This window comes from Natator depressus, chromosome 1, assembly GCF_965152275.1.
Source record: "Natator depressus isolate rNatDep1 chromosome 1, rNatDep2.hap1, whole genome shotgun sequence".
Lineage (NCBI taxonomy): Eukaryota > Metazoa > Chordata > Testudines > Cheloniidae > Natator > Natator depressus.
The window spans coordinates 115,757,516-115,776,583 of record NC_134234.1 but is presented as its reverse complement, the minus strand read 5'-3'; the positions used below and the strand labels follow the sequence as shown (position 1 = coordinate 115,776,583).

Genomic DNA, 19,068 nt, shown 5'->3' with positions numbered 1-19,068 from the left:
AGGAAAGATTTCACCAAGGATGTTTTTCCTACTCTGTTTACAAAGTAGCAGGGTGACCATAATATCAGTCAAATGCCTAGTTCTTAAGCAATACTTTAAGGTCCTGCTTGTGAAAATGTACAATACACTGAGAACAGCTAAACAAAATGGTCACAGTTTATATTCAGGTTCAATTTATAACTGATTTATAAAAGGTTAATAAATGATTGTTGTCTTAAATAGTTAATTGTGATATGATTTTTATTTATTATTTGTCTTGTGGCATCCTAGGCTCCCAACAGAACCTTATTGACCAGACCTGACCTGTTTGGAGGGCCCAGAACAATATCAACATAGCTTATAATCCTCTATAACATCTGCTGCTGATATGCTTATTCCATGTCTGGAACATGCTTATGAAATCCATTCATCATTTGTTAATCCTTTATATATCATTTATAAATAGAACTTTAGCATAAAGTGTGACAAACAAAATCCACTGTCAATGTTGTGGAATAAATAGGCAAAGAAAAAAAGACCCATTTTTGATTCACAAATTTCAAGCAGCACAAATAGCAGAAAAACTCAGAGCCTGAAGTAATGTCCATTAGGGTTCCATAACAAAACTTACTGAAGATAAAGAAGCAAAGATCATCAACTCTTTGGTTGTTAAATACATTGTGTATTTTTGTGGTGAATTAGGAAGTAAAACTGTCAGCTGAACTCACCATCAACAGGACATAAGTAAATTATTGTTCGTCACAAAAAGGGAAACGTAGTAACATATTTAGCAGCAGTCATTTCCCCTGTTGGGAAATCTCCCCCTTTTTCCCCTGCCCCCTTTTCTCTCATTCTCACTCTTTGGAATGGGAAAGGTGCGTCCAAAAAAGTTGTTGGTTCTGACACACAGCTGATTGCACAATGTGAAAACATTTCCGTTGTGTGTTGAGTTGCATATAAAGCCATCTATTAGAACCCTTCCAATGCTACATGAAAGCCTTGCCTACAGTTCCACAGGAGAAGCCGCTGGGCAAAAGAATGCAGAATCGGAGGTAAGTAAATGGGAGGGAAAAGTCATCTGGAAAAAATAAGTTGTCTACTGGTTTGTGGAGACTGCTGGTCAGCACAATAGAGGGAACTTAAATAGGTGAACAAAGCAGCAAAATATTTTCATCATGCAAATAATCAAAAGGAGAGAGAGAGAACTTTGCTGTAGGATGTCATGTGTATCTTAGGAACTGTTAATTCAACAACTCCCTCGCCCCTTCCAAAAAACCAGGGGAGATGTTAAGAGAAGTTTGCAATAATACAGTATTTCTTAATGGAATTTTGTTTTGGTCAACCCTGTGAAGAAGGCAAATAGCCCTACCTTCAAAATGCATGGTTATAGTCAAACCAGCAGTCGTTAGCTAAAGGTGAGCTAGTAGAAAGGAGAAAGTCTGAATAAACAGATTGGTAACATAAGTAGAAGAAGCCTATTTATGTCTGTGAATATGATGTGTGTGCCAGGAAAAGTATGTCTTTTTTTTTCTTTTGGAGAGAATTCAAGGTGATTCTCCTTGGTATCCGGGCACTAACACTGTTAGGTAACCTTAAGTGTATGTGTGTGTAACAGATATCTATGTATATAGCATGTGTGTGTCTGTGTAGCACATTTCTATTTAAACACAATGGATGTGAATTGTATACTATATGTATATTATGTGTCTATTCTATATTGTGTGTGCACAGTGCTAATCAAGAAGAACCCTACTGAAATCAGTGGAGTTTAAAACTGGTGTGAGATAAGAAACGGTCCTGTAGCATTAGCATATATGCACAGAGAGATACACCTTTCCCTTGCTAAGTCAGCATATATGGTGGCTAGTGAATGATTGGCAGTGGAGCATATCCATTCTATTTTAAATTCCTTCTCCTATCTCTGCCTCAGATTTTAAAATAGTTTCTATTTGTGGGAGTGGAACTTTGTATGTGGGTTTTGCTCATAATTACTTGTATGCACCAATGATCATTTTCATGGTGAAAACCCATTGGCACACAAATTGAACACCTAACAACTTGGGTGTGCATGTGAGTTGGCGGCCAAGATGTACACCCCAAATTAAGACTAGGATGAAGTCCCCTAAAAGTGTTGAGTCATCATTTTCATGCTTGCTGTTATGAGGGATTGTTCCACCAGAGCTGTAGGGGCTGCAGATTCTGTGGCAGGTTGTATGGGTCTTATGAAATGAAAAGAATGACAAAGCTGATGTATCTATTGATATTTCATCCAGACTCTATCATGCCACAAGTCAGAAGAGGGAAGTAGTGAGGGCAAAAAAACTAACTTGTTTTAAGATTGAGCTTGATAAGTTTATGGAAGGGATGGTATGATGAGATTGCCTGCAATGGCATATGGCCCAAATATGCCTGCTGTGACTGCTATTAGCAAATCTCTCCAACAGCCAGAGATGGGACACTAGATATGGAGGGCTCTGAGTTACTACTGAGAATTTGTTCCCAGGTGTCTGTCTAGTGGGTCTTGCCCACATGCCTAAGGTGTAACTGATTATCATATTTGGGATCGGGAAGGAGTTTTCCCCCGGTCACATTGACCTTCCTCTGCAGTGAGGGGCATGGGTCACTTGCTGATTTGAACTAGAGTTAACTATTACAGGAGTTGGTGGGTGAGATTCTATGGCCTGCCATGTGCAGTAGGTCAGACTAGATGATCATGATGGTCCCTTCTGACCTTAAAGTCTGTGAGTCTAAGACCTGCTGTAAGGTCACTGGACTATTGCTTGGGTGGACTCTCTGAAATGCTGGAAGGGATGGACTAAAGTGTGTCCTGGTTGGAGGGGCAAGTTGCAGGAAGAGAGACCACCGCAGAGATGGAGCCACTGTTGGCCACAAGGAGCTGCAGCTGCGGTGAGTGAACCCCTTCCTAGGTCCTGACACTGATAATAGTAGGTTGTATGGGAGCAATAACAAGTCAAGCAAGTCTGTATTTGCATGGATGTGGGGCACAGGCTGCAGAACTCTGTTAGCATTGTCACAAAGCTCATTCACCACATGGGATTTCTCTGGTGACAAATGGGTCTAAGTGCGTGTACAATTTTCATATCAAGTGTGCTGGCCAACCAATTGGATTTGAAGCTTTACAGTCTGAATATTTGTCTCCTCAGACTTCCATTTGGCTGATTTTGTTTATCTACTGTACTGACTGCTAGGGAGATGCAATTGTTTTCCGCATTCTTACAGTATATGCAGCATTTGACTTTTCCTGTTTCATAGTGAAGGGACAATTCAACCTTTTTTTTTTTTTTTTTTTTTTTAAGTTGAACCAGTGCAGGTTAGAGGTTTCTGTTTGCTAAGGGTGGACTGGATCAAAGCTAGCCAGGTCCCAGATGTACCAAAAGTTTAAGCACGCAGACCTTTCTTCTAATCTCTCAAGAAAGTCTGTTATTTATACTTCGCTTTCCCATAAGAGACTTTTCCTCTTTGCCTGTGTGGCTAACACTAAACTTTTTCTAAATGTATTTTTGACAACTACTCCCTCCTGCCCTTTGTCTGGTGCCAGTGATATCCTTGATAATTCATGAGTTGTATGCACTCATGCAAGTTATGTGTGTAAATCATACATAGTTGCATGTCTTGCAGTGGCCATGCTGCAGGTCTTCTATTGCAGGGTAGACTTACCCTAACACTCCCTCTTGGGAGGCCATTTTCATCTCTACAGTGTGTTGAGACCAGCTAGCACTTTTCTGTGCAGAGAGGCTTCTTCCAAACAGTTAGACCTAGCAAATTAACAGGAGATGTTTTCCCATTCAAAAGATTTGGAATAGCTCTCTCCACTGGCATCCCAATAATCTCAATTCATCCAAAGTGGTTTGGTTTTTAGTATTTACCCTCTCCTCTCTGCAGCAGTATTACTTTTAATCAGGATTTTTGTTTTGTCTTTCTTTCTATTAACAATCTCTTATGAGAGTTTACAGTGATGGGAGTTATACAAGATAAACACAGCCATCATCCACCTGCACAACATGGTCCTGTCAACTCTCCCATTGGTGTTAATTATAGAATCATAGGAGATTAGGGTTGGAAGAGACCTCAACACGGTCCTATCAACTCTCCCATTGGTGTTAATTATAGAATCATAGAATCATAGGAGATTAGGGTTGGAAGAGACCTCAGGAGGTCATCTAGTCCAACCCCCTGCTCAAAGCAGGACCAACCCCATCTAAATCATCCCAGCCAGGGCTTTGTCAAGCTGGGCCTTAAAAACCTCTAAGGATGGAGATTCCACCACCTCCCTAGGTAACCCATTCCCGTGCTGCACCACCCTCCTAGTGAAATAGTGTTTCCTAATATCCAACCTAGACCTCCCGCACTGCAACTTGAGACCATTGCTCCTTGTTCTGTCATCTGCCACCACTGAGAACTGCCTAGCTTTAGCCTCTTTGGAACCCCCCTTCAGGTAGTTGAAGGCTGCTATCAAATCCCCCCTCACTCTTCTCTTCTGCAGACTAAATAACCCCAGTTCCCTCAGCCTCTCCTCGTAATGTGCACCAGCCCTCTAATCATTTTTGTTGCCCTCCGCTAGACTCTCTCCAATTTTTCTACATCCCTTCTGTAGTGTGGGGCCCAAAATTGGACACACTACTCCAGATGTGGCCTCACCAGTGCCAAACAGAGGGGAATAATCACTTCCCTCGATCTACTGGCAATGCTCCTACTAATGCAGCCGCATATGCTGTTAGCCTTGTTGGCAACAAGGGCACACTGTTGACTCATATCCAGCTTCTCATCCACTGTAATCCCCAAATCTTTTTCTGCAGAACTGCCACTTAGCCAGTTGGTCCCCAGCCTGTAGCAGTGCATTAGCTAGGAAGCCATGCATCATCGTCGTCCCCTTGCAGGGATGACAGAGGCTCACGAAGCATCAGTTCCTGCCAGTATTTGCTCAGATATCTCTTTCCCTGCTTCGTCCCATGGGAGCCAATGAACTATATGTCAGTTGAAGCTCCTGAAGCTCATAGCTTAAAACAAGCTTATTTTGGAGCTTCTGCAGTTTCAGATGCTCTTCAGGATAGTTTATGTGTAACGGGGATAGGGCCTTTATTTCTGCTCGTCAATTGATATAGCCAGAGATATTTGAGAACCAGTCTGAATCCATCCTGGAGGTCAGGATTCAACCCCAACTGAAGTGTACCCTGCTACTGGTCCAGATTCCAAAAGAAACTGAATACAAAGAAAAGCTGCTGAGTTGTTGCTCTCGTTAGTCCGCACAATCCAATGACCACTATCTTCAAAACTGTATTGGAACAGATTTTATGTAGGCTGGGCACTACAAGGGGGCAAAGAGTGATAGGGCAAGAGCAGTTAGCCGTTAAAATATATTATACGATGTGAGGTGATGCACATTATCTTATGTATTGTTATACATGTGATCTTCTCACCTGCAGGTTTCAAGATGCTGTTCCCCATTTTTCTCTTTCCTGTTTCCTCTGGAAGAAGATGGCTGGGCTCCTGTTTGTTATCTGTACATACATAGTGGATGCCTCTGCCTTCAGAATCCAGCATGTGGAAAGCACAGGTAACGGCAAAGCTCATATCAAGGATTTGAGCTAGAGCATTTGTTTTCCTACCTTTATTTATTTATTTTTTTTAAAAGTGAGACACTAACGAAACAATTTCTCTGGTTTACGTAGAAAATTGCCAGGGTCCCACCGCGAATTTCAAACGCTACTTTGCACTGAAAGGAGAACCTGTGATCCTGAAATGCCCTTCCTTCAAATACAAACACTTGGACTTTTCCAGCCATCCGTGTAATCTGACATGGTCTAAAAATGATTCAAAAATGATGACCTCAGGAGGAGATGAGGAACCAAGAATCTGGGCACAAGACGATGCTCTTTGGTTTTTACCAGCATCGTTAGAGGACTCTGGACAATATATCTGCACTCGAAGGTAGGCATTTAAATAAAAATCCAGTCCACTAAACTATTTGACTGTGTCTAAAAGATCTTATTGGCTTCATCCAAAGCTCAGTGAAGTCCATGAAAAACACCCACTATCTTTGGATCCCTGTAGTAAAGTTCATGAAGTAAATATATATTTGTAATCTTGATTATACCATAGAGAGGGCTTCAGAATTATTTCCCCTATTTTTTTCTGCTCTGTTTTACATTTAAAATAGTAAGTCTTGATCTCCTTGATTTTGCAGGAAGACCCTTTATAGGACTGGACTGCTAGAGTAAAATAATTATGTCAAACTAGGCTGAAACTTGAACTGTGACTTTTCCAACCTTCAGGGAAGACCAAGGCACAAAGGGACTTGGGCAGCTAACTGCCTCTCCCCCGCCCCCGGTCTTCTCACAAGAGGCACCCTACCTCCAAGAAATGGATCCCACATGAGAATCCCAAGCAGAGATAGGTGCCTCCCTCCAGGCCAGATTTAGGCACTGAACTCCCTGAGAGGGGTGGAGCTTAGGATGCACACCTCTCCTTGGCATCTCCCATTGGCTATCTTTAGGCAGAGAGTTGCCTAGCATGCTGGTGTATTCTTGGGCACCTGTCTCCCTGCATTCATTGTACAGGAAGCCTGAGAGCTGAACTCAGGCTTTTGAATCCAAGTGATTTCTAGGCACCTAAAAGTTAGGGGTGGTGACACTGAATGTGCCAATGCCTAAATCCCTTTGTGAATCTAGCTGCTTGTCATAGTCACACTTGGAAGGTTTACAAATTTGAAAGAAACTTTCAGGTTCAAGGAAGGATCCAGAATCTGGTGGTGCTGCTTGAATGTCTGGAGCAGAGAAGAGGGATAATGACATCACAATAGGCTGAATCTTGATTCTTTCTGACTCTTAAAGGCTATACCTGACACCATCCTGACCCAGTTCTCCTATCCTCCATTCAGCCCTCCACTACAAAGCTAGCACCTGAGATTTCTGAGATTTATAAAGTAAGAAACAGACAGAATTTAAAAATGTAAATATTTGAAGCTGCCTTTACAAAGGAGCACTAACGCACAAACAAGCAAATCTAATTTTCCTCTTGCAAATCGCCGTTAAGGAATTTACCATACTTTTCAGTACACTGTGAAATGAGGGTATTGGCAAACTGTTACAGTTCTCCACCTCCGCCTGATTAGCAATTATTTTGCTATTGACTGGCAATTTCATACTGATTAGCAATTATTATGGATTACAGCTATATGTGCAACGCTATAATGACGTTATCACAATATTAACAGCAACAGACAGCAGTGGGTGAACGCAAGAGCCTGAACATTGCAAAAGAACAGGTCCCAGTCTTGCAAGCATATGCAGACCATTTTTATCAATGCATAAAGTTAAAGCAAGTTCATTTAAATGTTTGCAGGATTGGGGTCTCAGAGGTAAACTTGCTGGGGTTGTGAACTTACTTTGCAATACTTGACAGGTATTTTATGATGAAGCAATTCTGCTTAAAACAACAACAGGTAAATAGCTCTTTTGTTCAGTCTTCTGGGTTGGAAGCAAACTGCCACTATGCAATTATTACAGAGGATGTAAGACTGGGAACTAAAGTGAACAATTCCATCAGAGGATGGACAGAGAGAATCCCTATCGATCTATCCAGTAGATATAGTCTGTCTGGAAAGTCCTGCTTTGAAACTTACATAAACAAAAGCCCCATTGGATCAAATGGGAAGGAGATACTAAATACTGTAAACACATCAAAGCAGAGAAGGTGTCCTTTTTTCTAGGTTTTGTAAAGTACTACGTACACCTGTCACTCTGTAAATGCCTGTCAATAATAAAACAGCAGCAGCCATATTTTTAAGAAGTGCTCTGACTCAGCTTTCATATTCGTTGCTTAGATTGCCACTGACAGGCTCCAACACCTGCACTGTACAATTAAGATCTTATTGAAGCGAATGGGTGCAGAAACACACCGTTCACAACAGAGCTGCTGCTGTTCAGCAGGGTACATTCTTTCTTTTTTCCCTGCAAGGCCGGGCTAGCAGGGAAAGATTTCCTCAGGGAATGCAACAAACTCAGTGTTCCAAAGGAAAAGCTTGAACTTTAAAATCAACAACCCACCACCAAAAAGTTTTCATTCTTCCAAAAATAACACGAGTGACTTCCCAGAATCCCTGCTCGTGACCTAGTATTGACTCACACTTGACTTACCAGAAACCGGCTACTGAGAGAAAGCAAGGTACAAAGAGGTTAACTGACCCATCCAAGGTCACCGGGTAGAGATTAGAACCTACCAGCCCCCTACTTTAAGCACTGACAATGCTGCCTTTGTGCTGACTGAGGTATTCCCAGATGTAATCTGAATCTGTTGATGGCCAGAAAGACATAAAATGTTCAGACTATCCCTGCAGTCACTGTGCCACCAAAATTTAATACAATCTGTGGAATACAGTGTACAATACAGTGGAAAGGAATAATAGGTGAAGTCTGACCTTGGAGTTCCGGCTGAATGACTTCTAGTCATTATGAAGAGAAATGAGACTCTTCTTTGTATTTTAACAGGATTATTTATAACATTAGTCCTAAAGACTGAAGGAGCATGGCAGCTAAAGTGGCCTCTCTCACCTCAGAATTGAATCATGGCAGTAGGACAGTATGAGGAGGCTTGTACTGCCCATGCTGTGTTGGTTCGGTTGGTAAGCAGTGGACTTTGGTGTCTAGGGCTGTCAATCAAGCACCTTGCACAAGCATTAAATGCATGCCATCCCGCCCCTTTCTGTGTGGGTGCACACCTGTTAACATCTGTCCTTCATATGCTTGCAGGAATTCCTCTTACTGTGCTATTGTCTCCATTCACCTAACAGTTATTGAGAAAACTGCTGTTCATGAGATTTCCTATCATCAAATTCTCTTCACGTTTACTTCTGGAAAACTTGTTTGCCCTGATCTGGGGGATTTCATACAAAAGGAAACAGACTTGGAGCTAAAATGGTACAAGGTAGAGCTTTCACCTCTTCTAAAGAATCAGAGTCATAGAGTTTAATGCCAGAAGGGATCACCCGATCATCTAGTCTGGCCTGTGTGTCACAGGCCACCACCGCCACCACTTGGCACCTGCACAATAAACCCAACAACTGAAATTAGACTAAAGTATTACAGGCCACAGGAGACTAGATGATAACGTGCCACAGGCAGAGAATAGGTGGGAACAAGGTGCACCCAATGTCCAAGACTCCTGCAGTGGCAGAGAATTGATCAAGTGAGAGAGATCTAGATAATCCTGGCAAGTGACCCATGCCTTTTGCTGCTGAGGAAGGCAAAAAGCTCAAGGTCCCTACTAATCTGACCTGGGGAAAAATTTCTTCCTCGTTCAGCATAGGGTGATCAGGTAGACGCTGAGCATGTGAGCACGAACCAGTCAGCCAAGCACCCGAGAGACAGAATACTTGGTACCGCCTCAGAGCATCAACCCACCCTGTCCAGTGTCCCAGCTGTAGCTTTGGCCCCCTCTCAGGCTTCAGAAAAGGAGACAGAAAAAAATAATAATCCCAGAATACATGGCGGGGCGGGGGGATCCCTTTCTGACCCCTGCAGGTGACTGACTGAAGCCCCGAATGGTGAACTTTTAGGAACATCAAACATGAACTAGAAGCTGAGCTGTTTCAGAGTTTGCCTAACCCAGGCACTAATTCACCTTCTCTCTGTCTTCTTTTATGTGAGAAGTTCCTGTGACTTGCTCGTTGCATGTTGGGACTGTGCAAAATGCATTACTGATTTACCATGCTCTTGTTTGAATGCATCACAAATCAATAGCGATAATCATTTTGTCCAGAAGTCTCTTCTGTACAGTTTGAAATTCCACAGTACCTAGTTGTACAGCAAATAAAGAGCATAGGTCATTAGGCTGGTTTACAAGGCATCCTTTTTACTGGGGTTGAAATCATGCTAGCAAAGTTTCCCTGTTCAGCTTTCACCTGAGAAACATGCTGTAGTTTATTTGCCTAGGTAACATAAAGTTCAGCTCTACAGCTTGATTAATAACATGGCTGTAGCAGGGCCGGCTCCAGCGTTTTTGCCGCCCCAAGTGGCAAAAAAAACAAAACAAAAAGCCTTGCCACCGAACACGGAGGCGGAGTGATGGTGTGGCCGCCGAATTGATGCTGGCGACCGAAGAAGAGTCAAAGAATTCCCGCCACCGCTGAGGGCGGATTGCCGCCCCAGAGCCCGATGTCCTGCTGCCCCTTTACATTTGCCGCCCCAGGCACCTGCTTGGTTTGCTGGTGCCTGGAGCCGGCCCTGGCTGTCAGGAAAAAACAGGCCTGTCCACAGTGGGAAAGAACACACTTGTTGCTAGCAAAGCTCAACAGAGTATCGGTGATAACAGCTTGGCAACATGTCACATCTTGCGAGACTTGGCATGGGAAAATAATATGGTGCCATGGGAAGATGTATGATTGCTAAGATGTTCTTGTATCTCATACAAGATCATCCCTATTCTGGAAAGAAGCTCATTATATATTCTCTTTAGCCAACATGCATAATTTAAGATGACAGCATTTGAAAATACATGTTAATAATAACAATGTATCACACTTCACATAGGGCCCCACATTGGTGGATTGCAAAGTGTTTTACAATTATTGATGAATTCAGCCTTGCAATGCTCACCCTTGAAGTAGCACAAGTGTTATTCTGTCTATTTTACAGGTAGGGAAATAGAGGTGCTTAGATACTGTAATCATAAATGTGATATAAAATCTTAGATAAGAGAATAAGTAATTTCCCCAGGGGTTACACAGAAAATCAAATCCAGGTCTCTTCACTCCCTGGCCTATTTTAACCATTTGGTGGTTGTTATTTCTTTAGGATTCTGTACCTTTGGATGAAGACAATAAAAAATTCAAAAGCTTGAAAGGCACACACTATCTCTACATCAGCTTTGTGTCATCAAAAGATTCTGGCTATTACACCTGTGAAATGTCTTTTACCTCTGGAGGCACACCGTATAACATCACCAGAACTATCCAGCTACAGACTTTGGGTAAATACTTCCCACTTGAGATGGTACAGTACTTAACAAACCATTTGGCCGGAATGGTCTTTGTCACTGCAATGTACAGACGGGAACTCACGTTGAGTCTCTCACTGTTGCTGCTGGTTAGCTGCCAGGGAAACTGGGATATTAGAGCAGCATGCATGCTGCTTACTTTTCATAATGGTCCAAAACAGTTTCACAGAAAACCCCCAGGCACTGCTCAGCTCAGCGCTTTGTTTGGCTAACAGTTGAGCCAGCATTGACATTAAGCACCACATTTCTGGGCAATAGAACATATGTTGAAAGTGCCTGTAGTCATTAAACTGAATAATTTGTCACAAGAGTCAATGCAAATGTCTTCAGAGGGCTTAGGAAATATAATATTTAGTTTAACTAATAGGGAATGGTGGGAAAAGACATTCATTTCACTTTCTCTTTTGTAAAATGGTACAAATTGCTTTGCCTGCTGCACTAAGAAACGCACATGATGGCTGTCTGTACACAACACAAACAACAGAGGGCAGGAGTGTTACATGTACGTTGTTCAGAATATGCAAAGACCTAGAAACATGACTCTGTATTTATTCTATTGACCCTGCAAATGGCGCAAATCCTTCAACCCTTCCTTGCTTGAGTAGTGCCTGTCAGACTGCAGTCTGCAATTTAATCTCTCATACCTGACTGCAGAATGGTCTGGGTAATCTGCATAGAAGTAGTTATTCGGTAAATGCCTTCTTATTGTAGTATTCAGCTAGCCTGTGGACAGAGACGATGCAGTGTGTGGTGCATATAACCACAATGTTAAAAGGGACAAGCAGAACAAGTTGTGCAGAAGAAACAGTGCATTAATGAAAATCGTGCCTCAGGGCTGCCAGAATACTGCTACCTAATAGCAGGAGCAAAGTTTAAAAGGGAAGTATGCTGCTAAGGGTTTCATTTGGATGCAGGGGCTCATTCTTGACTTCTTGACTCCTCAAACACTTACATCCTCTGCTCACAACTCATGCATTTTTCACTCTGTGTTCTTCTGAGTTTGGGAGAGGATGTGCTGGGAACTTGAGACTTATTGCTCCATAGAAAGGACTGTATGTCTGGTGCCTAGTCTTGCTGGTATTCCCCACTTGCTCACATCTACCTTTAAGCTCCCCACCATGTGCCACTACTTTTGGGATCAAGACCTGAGTCTAAGCACATCTATAACAATGTTCCCTAACCTGTGTCCCTTCCCTTGAAACCACAATTCTGCTTGTGAAGGTATCACAAAATGCTTTACAGCAGAATAAAAGCAATAAAAATGGCAAACTTCTATTTGTGTTCTTGGAAGTCTATTAAATTGTCTATTGCACTCACCATGATTATTGTTCTCTCAATCCTGGCAGACCAAGAAAAGAGATTCAGTCCAGTGATTGTATATCCAGATCAGAAGACTACATTAGCTGCTCTTGGTAAGGCCAATAACTATTCACTTGTTTCCAAAAGCAAGAGAATATAGGGTGTATTCAGCTCCACTGACTTTGATTTATACCATCTGAGGATCTGCCCTGTGGTGATTTTCATTTGTTCTCTTTAAAAGTATCACAGATTGTTTTCCAGTAGCCGTTACTAAAGAAAAATGACAATATGTTTTAATAGTTAGTAAAGCAATTTCAGGATCCTTAGAGGTTTCAGAGGAGCAGCCGTGTTAGTCTGTATTCGCAAAAAGGATAGAGCGGGGGGGCATATATCACATTAGTCACACTATCAGAGGCTAGTTCACCTGCACATCTACCAATGTGATATATGCCATCATGTGCCAGCAACGCCCCTCTGCCATGTACATTGGTCAAACTGGACAGTCTCTACGTAAAAGAATAAATGGACACAAATCAGACGTCAAGAACTATAACATTCAAAAACCAGTCGGAGAACACTTCAACATCTCTGGTCACTCGATTACAGACCTAAAAGTTGCAATTCTTCAACAAAAAAACTTCAAAAACAGAATCCAATGAGAGACTGCTGAATTGGAATTAATTTACAAACTGGATACAATTAATTTAGGCTTGAATAGTGACCGGGAGTGGATGGGTCATTACACAAAGTAAAACTATTTCCCATGTTTATTTCCCCACCCCCCACCGTTCCTCAGACGTTCTTGTCAACTGCTGGAAATGGCCCACCTTGATTATCACTACAAAAGGTTTTCTCCCCCCCCGCCCTCCCCGCTCTCCTGCTGGTAATAGCTCATCTTAAGTGACCACTCTCGTTACAGTGTGTATGGTAACACCCATTATTTCATGGTCTCTATGTATATAACTCTCCCCACTGTATTTTCCACTGAATGCATCCAATGAAGTGGGCTGTAGCCCATGAAAGCTTATGCTCAAATAAATTTGTTAGTCTCTAAGGTGCCACAAGTCCTTCTTTTCTTTTAGAGGATCCTTAGAGTGTTGGACGAGCTTATCCTTTCCATCAGTAACTTTCCCTGCTCTAAGAAAAGGAGGACTTGTGGCACCTTAGACACTAACAAATTTATTTGAGCATAAGCTTTCATGAGCTACAGCTCACTTCATCGGATGCATTCAGTGCATTCTGTAAAAAGGATCTAGGGTATGTGGTAGTTTTGACGGGCCCACGTGGTTTTTTGGGGGGAAGAAATGATTTCCTTGCCCATGATGTTTGAACTGTAACTTCTCAGCCACTCTGGTCACTAACTACAGAGCAGATTGGTATGGTCTCAGTGTCATTTCCTCATAGATTATTTTATGACATAAACTTTAAGCCCCCTTTCCTCTACCCCCGCCCCCACCAAATCCAGCATATATTTTAATAGGCTATTTTACTCTATATTGTACATGAAGTTGTGCTCTATGAGTTTGATTATTCACTGCCTTGCACCTTCTGTTGCCTAAAACTAATAGCAAATGGGAATTCTTCCCTTGTCTACCTCAGGGTTTGCATTTTACACTAACTTTGCACTCACTCCACACAAGTATAAATGATTAAACTAGGTGTTTTATTGGGCTCTTTATTTTTAATATAAAGTAGGTGCATCCTGGTGAAGATACATTGTGCTAAGTCCAAATTACAATTATTCTTGCAAAGGTTCTAATTTTTGCACTGTGGTGTTTGCCTATTTTTGGAGGCCCCTTTTTGTATTTGAGGTCCGGTTTTAACAGGCTTGCCTTGAGCAGACAGTCCAGCTGTGAATGACATTACACTGCTGGCTAGTCAGGTTTTTCTTGAACTGTAAATTGTTCCCTTGACGCACAGTAACTGCAGTGTCTCAAAGCTTCGTGCCAGTGGAATGTGGACTTATCTTCTGAGTAATGTGGTTAGAGCAAATGTTACCAACTAATGTTTGGAAAAAAATAGATAATCAGTTAGTCTCTAAATAATGGGGATAGCTGCCGAGAAGCAGAGGATGGGCTAGGTGGACAAAAATTCTCTGCGTACAAGGTCAGAAGAGAAACCCATGCTCAGTGTATGTAGGGAGTTTACCAACTCTTTCAGTGGGAGTTTTCAGTATGTGAAACAGTACTTGCTAATACATCTGTGAATGTTTTCTTTTTCTTATTTCTTTTTAAACAGGCTCCAAACTGATCCTTCCATGTAAAGTATTTATTGGATCGAGTAAACATTTTCACACGGTCGTGGGGTGGCTAGCAAATGACACTTACGTTGATATAACTTACAAACAGGGCAGAGTTACAGAGGGAGAGCGTCTGTAAGTATTAAGGAAATGTCACGTTCTTTGTTTCTTTGTTTGTCTCTCAGAAACGTTACAGGGACATACCATGCTACTGAACGTCAGGGAGTGAAGTGGGAAACGTTCTGCTGAAAATGGTAGAGCTGGCAAAAAAAAATAAAAAAGGAAACAAACAAGCAAATTAAACTGCACCAAAAACGCCCCAACTATTGGTTTCTGAATAAAATCAATGAGTTTATTTAATGTCATCATTTAAGCCCTGCTCTTACACAAGCAAGCGAGGACTCTTATGCCGCAAATAGTCCAATTGATTCCCAATGAAACTATTCACATCTATTGACTTATTCACCTGCACAAATGATCAGACCTTTATAGCAACGGCTGTGCGACAGAAAATGCGCTGAGGGAGAGGTACAATTTCTATCGGCTTTAAAAGAAAATTGCAGCGAGGGTGTCTCATTAATACTGTAGAAGTTTGAGATAATCACGACGAGAAAAGGAGTCATTCTAACTGGGGGTGAAGTTCATTGCTGTGACCAGGGCCAGCACAAGGTCTATGCACCTCTTAAATCCTTTTCAAGGCCTCAGAATAGAAACTGTGAGATTTTAGTGGTGAATTTCTGCACAGGGGTGTATTTCTTTGAGGGACGGGGTATATGCAGTCTGGCCTGGCAGTCAGCTGGACTAGTGTTCACAAGTTGATAGCAAGTGGGGATCAGAGTAATTGCTAGAACTGGGATTGATAGGCAAGAGTTGGGGTCAGAGACAGGAGATCAGAGGTGGTTATCGGGCTGGAATCAGGTGGCAGGAATCAGGAAAGCAAGGTGTGGTCAGGAGTCACAGCAGGCCAGAAGTCTGTGTGTTTGCCCAGACAACTTCCCAGGGCACCCAGGGTTAAATAGGGAGCGTGGGCCAACCAGAAGGCTGAAGGGAGCTGTCGCTCTGGTCCCTTGGGGCAGTACTTCCTGTGGCACCTAATCTCCATAGAGCTCCTTGGGTGGGGTTCTGCATGGCCTCCTGGTGGTGATGTGGGACTCTCAGCTGTCCTAGCTTCTACAGATTTGGGTTCTAGTCCCATGGATCCTATAATTTCATTAGACAATCAAAATTCATACCAGAAGCCTCCAGCCCTGCGGAATGACTCCAGCTCTACTGCACAGAGGGAAGGCACCAGTGGAGTGGGTGCACCAGTAGGGCTATAACCCTCCAGTGCACAACACATTTATGATTGTTTAATCATTTGCCATCAGCTCAATAATGGTTCAAGCATAAAAAGAACCCTGAAGAAAATGTTTAATTCGAGATATTCCTTTCCCTCTCCATTTAAGCCATTATTAAAGCAGGCTGGAACTGTTTTGATAGTCTTTTCCACTCAGCTCTCAATATGGGCACAAGACTAATCCCCTTACATGTGAGCAGTCCTTACTCGGGTGAGTGGTTTCAAACGGCATTCTAACTTGAGTAAGCATGAACAGGATTGGGCCCTCCTTGGTCATTATCCCAGGTGACATCAAGAACTAGTCTCAGAAAGGCTGTCTGTGATGTCAAATGAGAAGGTGACCCTGCAGAGGAAAATCAGTTGAGCACGTGTCTGTTTTGCTGCTTTTATGATGCACAAAGAAGATCTGAAAGGCTTTAAAAATAAATTCGGTTGCATTTTGTTGAATAAGAAATTCGGATCTTTTCTACCCTGTTTTTCCTCGAAGACTCTATGAATGAAAAAATGAAGAACACTGAAAAATCAGGCCATTAAATAACTAGACTAATCAAAATGGATGCCATGAATGCACTGGGATGTGAACAGGGTGGTTTAGAATGCATCCCATAGTGATTTTGGAAATAAATCAATATTCAATAGATCTTAGTGTTAGAAACTGGTAACTGAACAGATCAAAATCACCAAAATTATTATAGTCTGGAAAAGTCAGGTATAAAAAAAATGACAAATGCATTGTTTTTGTTCCAGGGAAATTGTAGAAAATGACAAGAACTACATTGAGGTGCCACTGATTTTTGATCCAGTCAGAGAAATGGATTTTTATACAGATTTTAAGTGTGAAGCCCACAATAATCATGGACGCCAAGTGCTGCCAACACGGGTCAGACAAGGAGGTATTTATCTTAACTGCATGCTAATGGGAAAAGCACACTGTATTTGTTACTGGCTGTGAAATCCAGCTAAGCCACGTTTGAATAGCTAGGGCTGTGTTTGAATTATTGTTCGGCACATAATGGCTTCTTCATTTACCTGCCTACTCACTGTTCAGGACAGTACTTTGGGGTATTTCTAGCATGAAAGGCACTGTCCACTGTCTCTATAGAAACTGCCTGTAGGTGACTTCAGTGACATTCTGCCCAGGTTTAAGGGCATCATGTGAGGGATCCTGTTGCTGGAGGGGCCTAGGTTTTTAAGGATAATGGGTGACATTTTGGCCTCAATGAAGTCAATGACAAACTCCCATTGACTTCAAAGAGCCAGTATTTCACCCAGCGCCTCAGGTGAGACCAACAAATAAGGGAAATGGTGAGAACAAGGATACCCTTAATGTCCCAGTTTGTCACACATGAGCGGGCTCCGAAATAGCAAAAGGTGAAAATTACAACTGGCTTCGATATTTTGGTTCACGTTTGTGTGGAGAGTGGCCCTTAGTTTAATGCAACTGTGTTATAATGTAAAAGACCACTGGACACATGGCTTGAGAAACAGCTGTGCAAACAGTATGAAATAATACTGATTTTTCTTTGCATGATGTTGGTGAGTGACTAAAGCTTGCTCACTTGGCACTGGAAAGGCACAGTAACATTTACTGCCTTCATCATAGTCACAATTCACTCATGTCAACTGTGTGATTTGGGCTGTTTTGTTATATTGCTCACAGCTTCCCTGAGTTGTTTAGGTAGCTAGATATTACTCAGGTGAAGGAAATGACACGGATGGAGATGGATCTTCTGCTAGTTTTTGGTTCCGATGTGAAAGATAAAGTATAATCCAAAATGAGCTGCATTATACTTTTTCCATTGGAAAATATTTACTCTTGGAGATCAGTCCAATTTACTTTAATAAAAATTTCAGCTTTAGTTTGTTTTGTTCATAGTAATTTAAGGTTCTGATCCTGCAGTCTTCATTCTACACTATTCTTCTCACCCATGGGGTTAACCCCATTAAAACCAATGGGATTATTCATGTGAGAAAGGGCTGTAAGATCAGACACCGATTTTTCTGGGGAGGCTTTTCTGAATTTAGGTAATTGTCTTTTTAAAATATACATAATGTTTTTCTCTGGATTTTTACAGCATCCAGTTTGCCCTGGCATACTGCAGCAATTCCAGTAGCCCTGACCTGCCTGATTTTGGGGGGATTATGCATGCACAAATGCTGGAAGCGGAGAGCTGGTAACGGATATGCTATAGCCAAGTTGTAACTAGGAAAACCTGTGTTACTCTTCAGCCATCAACCGAAACGTTTTCATCCAGCCTATACTTTAAATGAAACAAGGCAAAATATCTCAGGCCAGCCACATTATTTTCTAGGAGGGTAGATATTAGATACTTTCTCTTATCTAAAGTTGTTTGACTGGGTTAATCTGTAAATACGGTGTTTTTTGTATAAACGACTATGTACAGAAAAAAGGTGGGCCATTATTCTGCAATTGGAGAGATTTTTGCAGTGTCATGAAGGTGTCTGCGTATCTCTGGTGTGTCTCCTGGTTATGTGGCAGAGGAAAGGAGTTGTCCCTAGTCCTTGTAACTACTATAATCTTATCACTCAGAAAATAATTATTAAAAGAGTGACTTAAGCATGCTCCTTCCCAGAAGAACAATTCCAGTGGGGGCAAAGGTATTGTTTGTTTGCACTGCCTATCCTTATCTTTTCTCAGACTGAAAAAGAGCCAGGCTCCTTTCCACTGCCAAATAGAGTCGTCATGACAAGAGGAATTATTTTCTTGCCTGCTTACTGTGCTTTTCCACAGAAATCTCAAGTTTTGTTGGATCATGTTCTACTTAGGATATTATTCACTAACATATGCTTTCCAAAAGAAACAAACAGCTCTACATCAGTATAATACAGTAAATATAATGGAGAATTCTATTTTATTTAGTCAGCAGAAGCCTGGTAGCTAGAGATTCATAGGCAAATATAACATGGTTTTTACTTTTGCTATTAAAACAATCCGGAGGGACACTACTGTAGTCTTGGGACTGTAAATGCATTTTCCATAAATCATTTGACTAATCCTCGCTTTGGTTCCTGGAAGTGATTTGACAACCCACCAGTAAAAATACCATAACCTTGTCTCAGAGCCTCTACTTATTTTACGTACCACTGTTACATATAGTGAGCCTGATTCATCAGTTCAATTACTTTCCTAAAATCAACGAAATTACACAAGTATAAAACTGCTGTGAGATCAGAATCAGGC

At 41.8% G+C, this 19,068-nt stretch overlaps 1 protein-coding gene across 1 annotated transcript; it reads left to right on the top strand.

Annotated features, from left to right (window-relative positions):
* Window positions 1-969: 969 nt before the first annotated feature.
* IL1R2 (interleukin 1 receptor type 2) lies at window positions 970-18,220 on the top strand. The gene is made up of 9 exons (XM_074945221.1): window positions 970-1,031; window positions 5,424-5,554; window positions 5,670-5,928; window positions 8,748-8,922; window positions 10,791-10,965; window positions 12,339-12,404; window positions 14,530-14,665; window positions 16,614-16,759; window positions 17,942-18,220. Exons 1-9 carry the CDS (start codon window positions 970-972, stop codon window positions 18,067-18,069), a joined length of 1,278 nt encoding a protein of 425 aa, XP_074801322.1. The 3' UTR covers window positions 18,070-18,220.
* Window positions 18,221-19,068: the final 848 nt, after the last annotated feature.

Excerpts from the sequence above, each read along its gene's own strand:
- IL1R2 (XM_074945221.1), top strand. The coding sequence starts at position 970 with ATGAAAGCCTTGCCTACAGTTCCACAGGAGAAGCCGCTGGGCAAAAGA. Across the intron at positions 1,032-5,423 it reads AAAAGAATGCAGAATCGGAG|GTTTCAAGATGCTGTTCCCC; the intron begins GTAAGTAAATGG and ends TCTCACCTGCAG. Across the intron at positions 12,405-14,529 it reads GACTACATTAGCTGCTCTTG|GCTCCAAACTGATCCTTCCA; the intron begins GTAAGGCCAATA and ends CTTTTTAAACAG.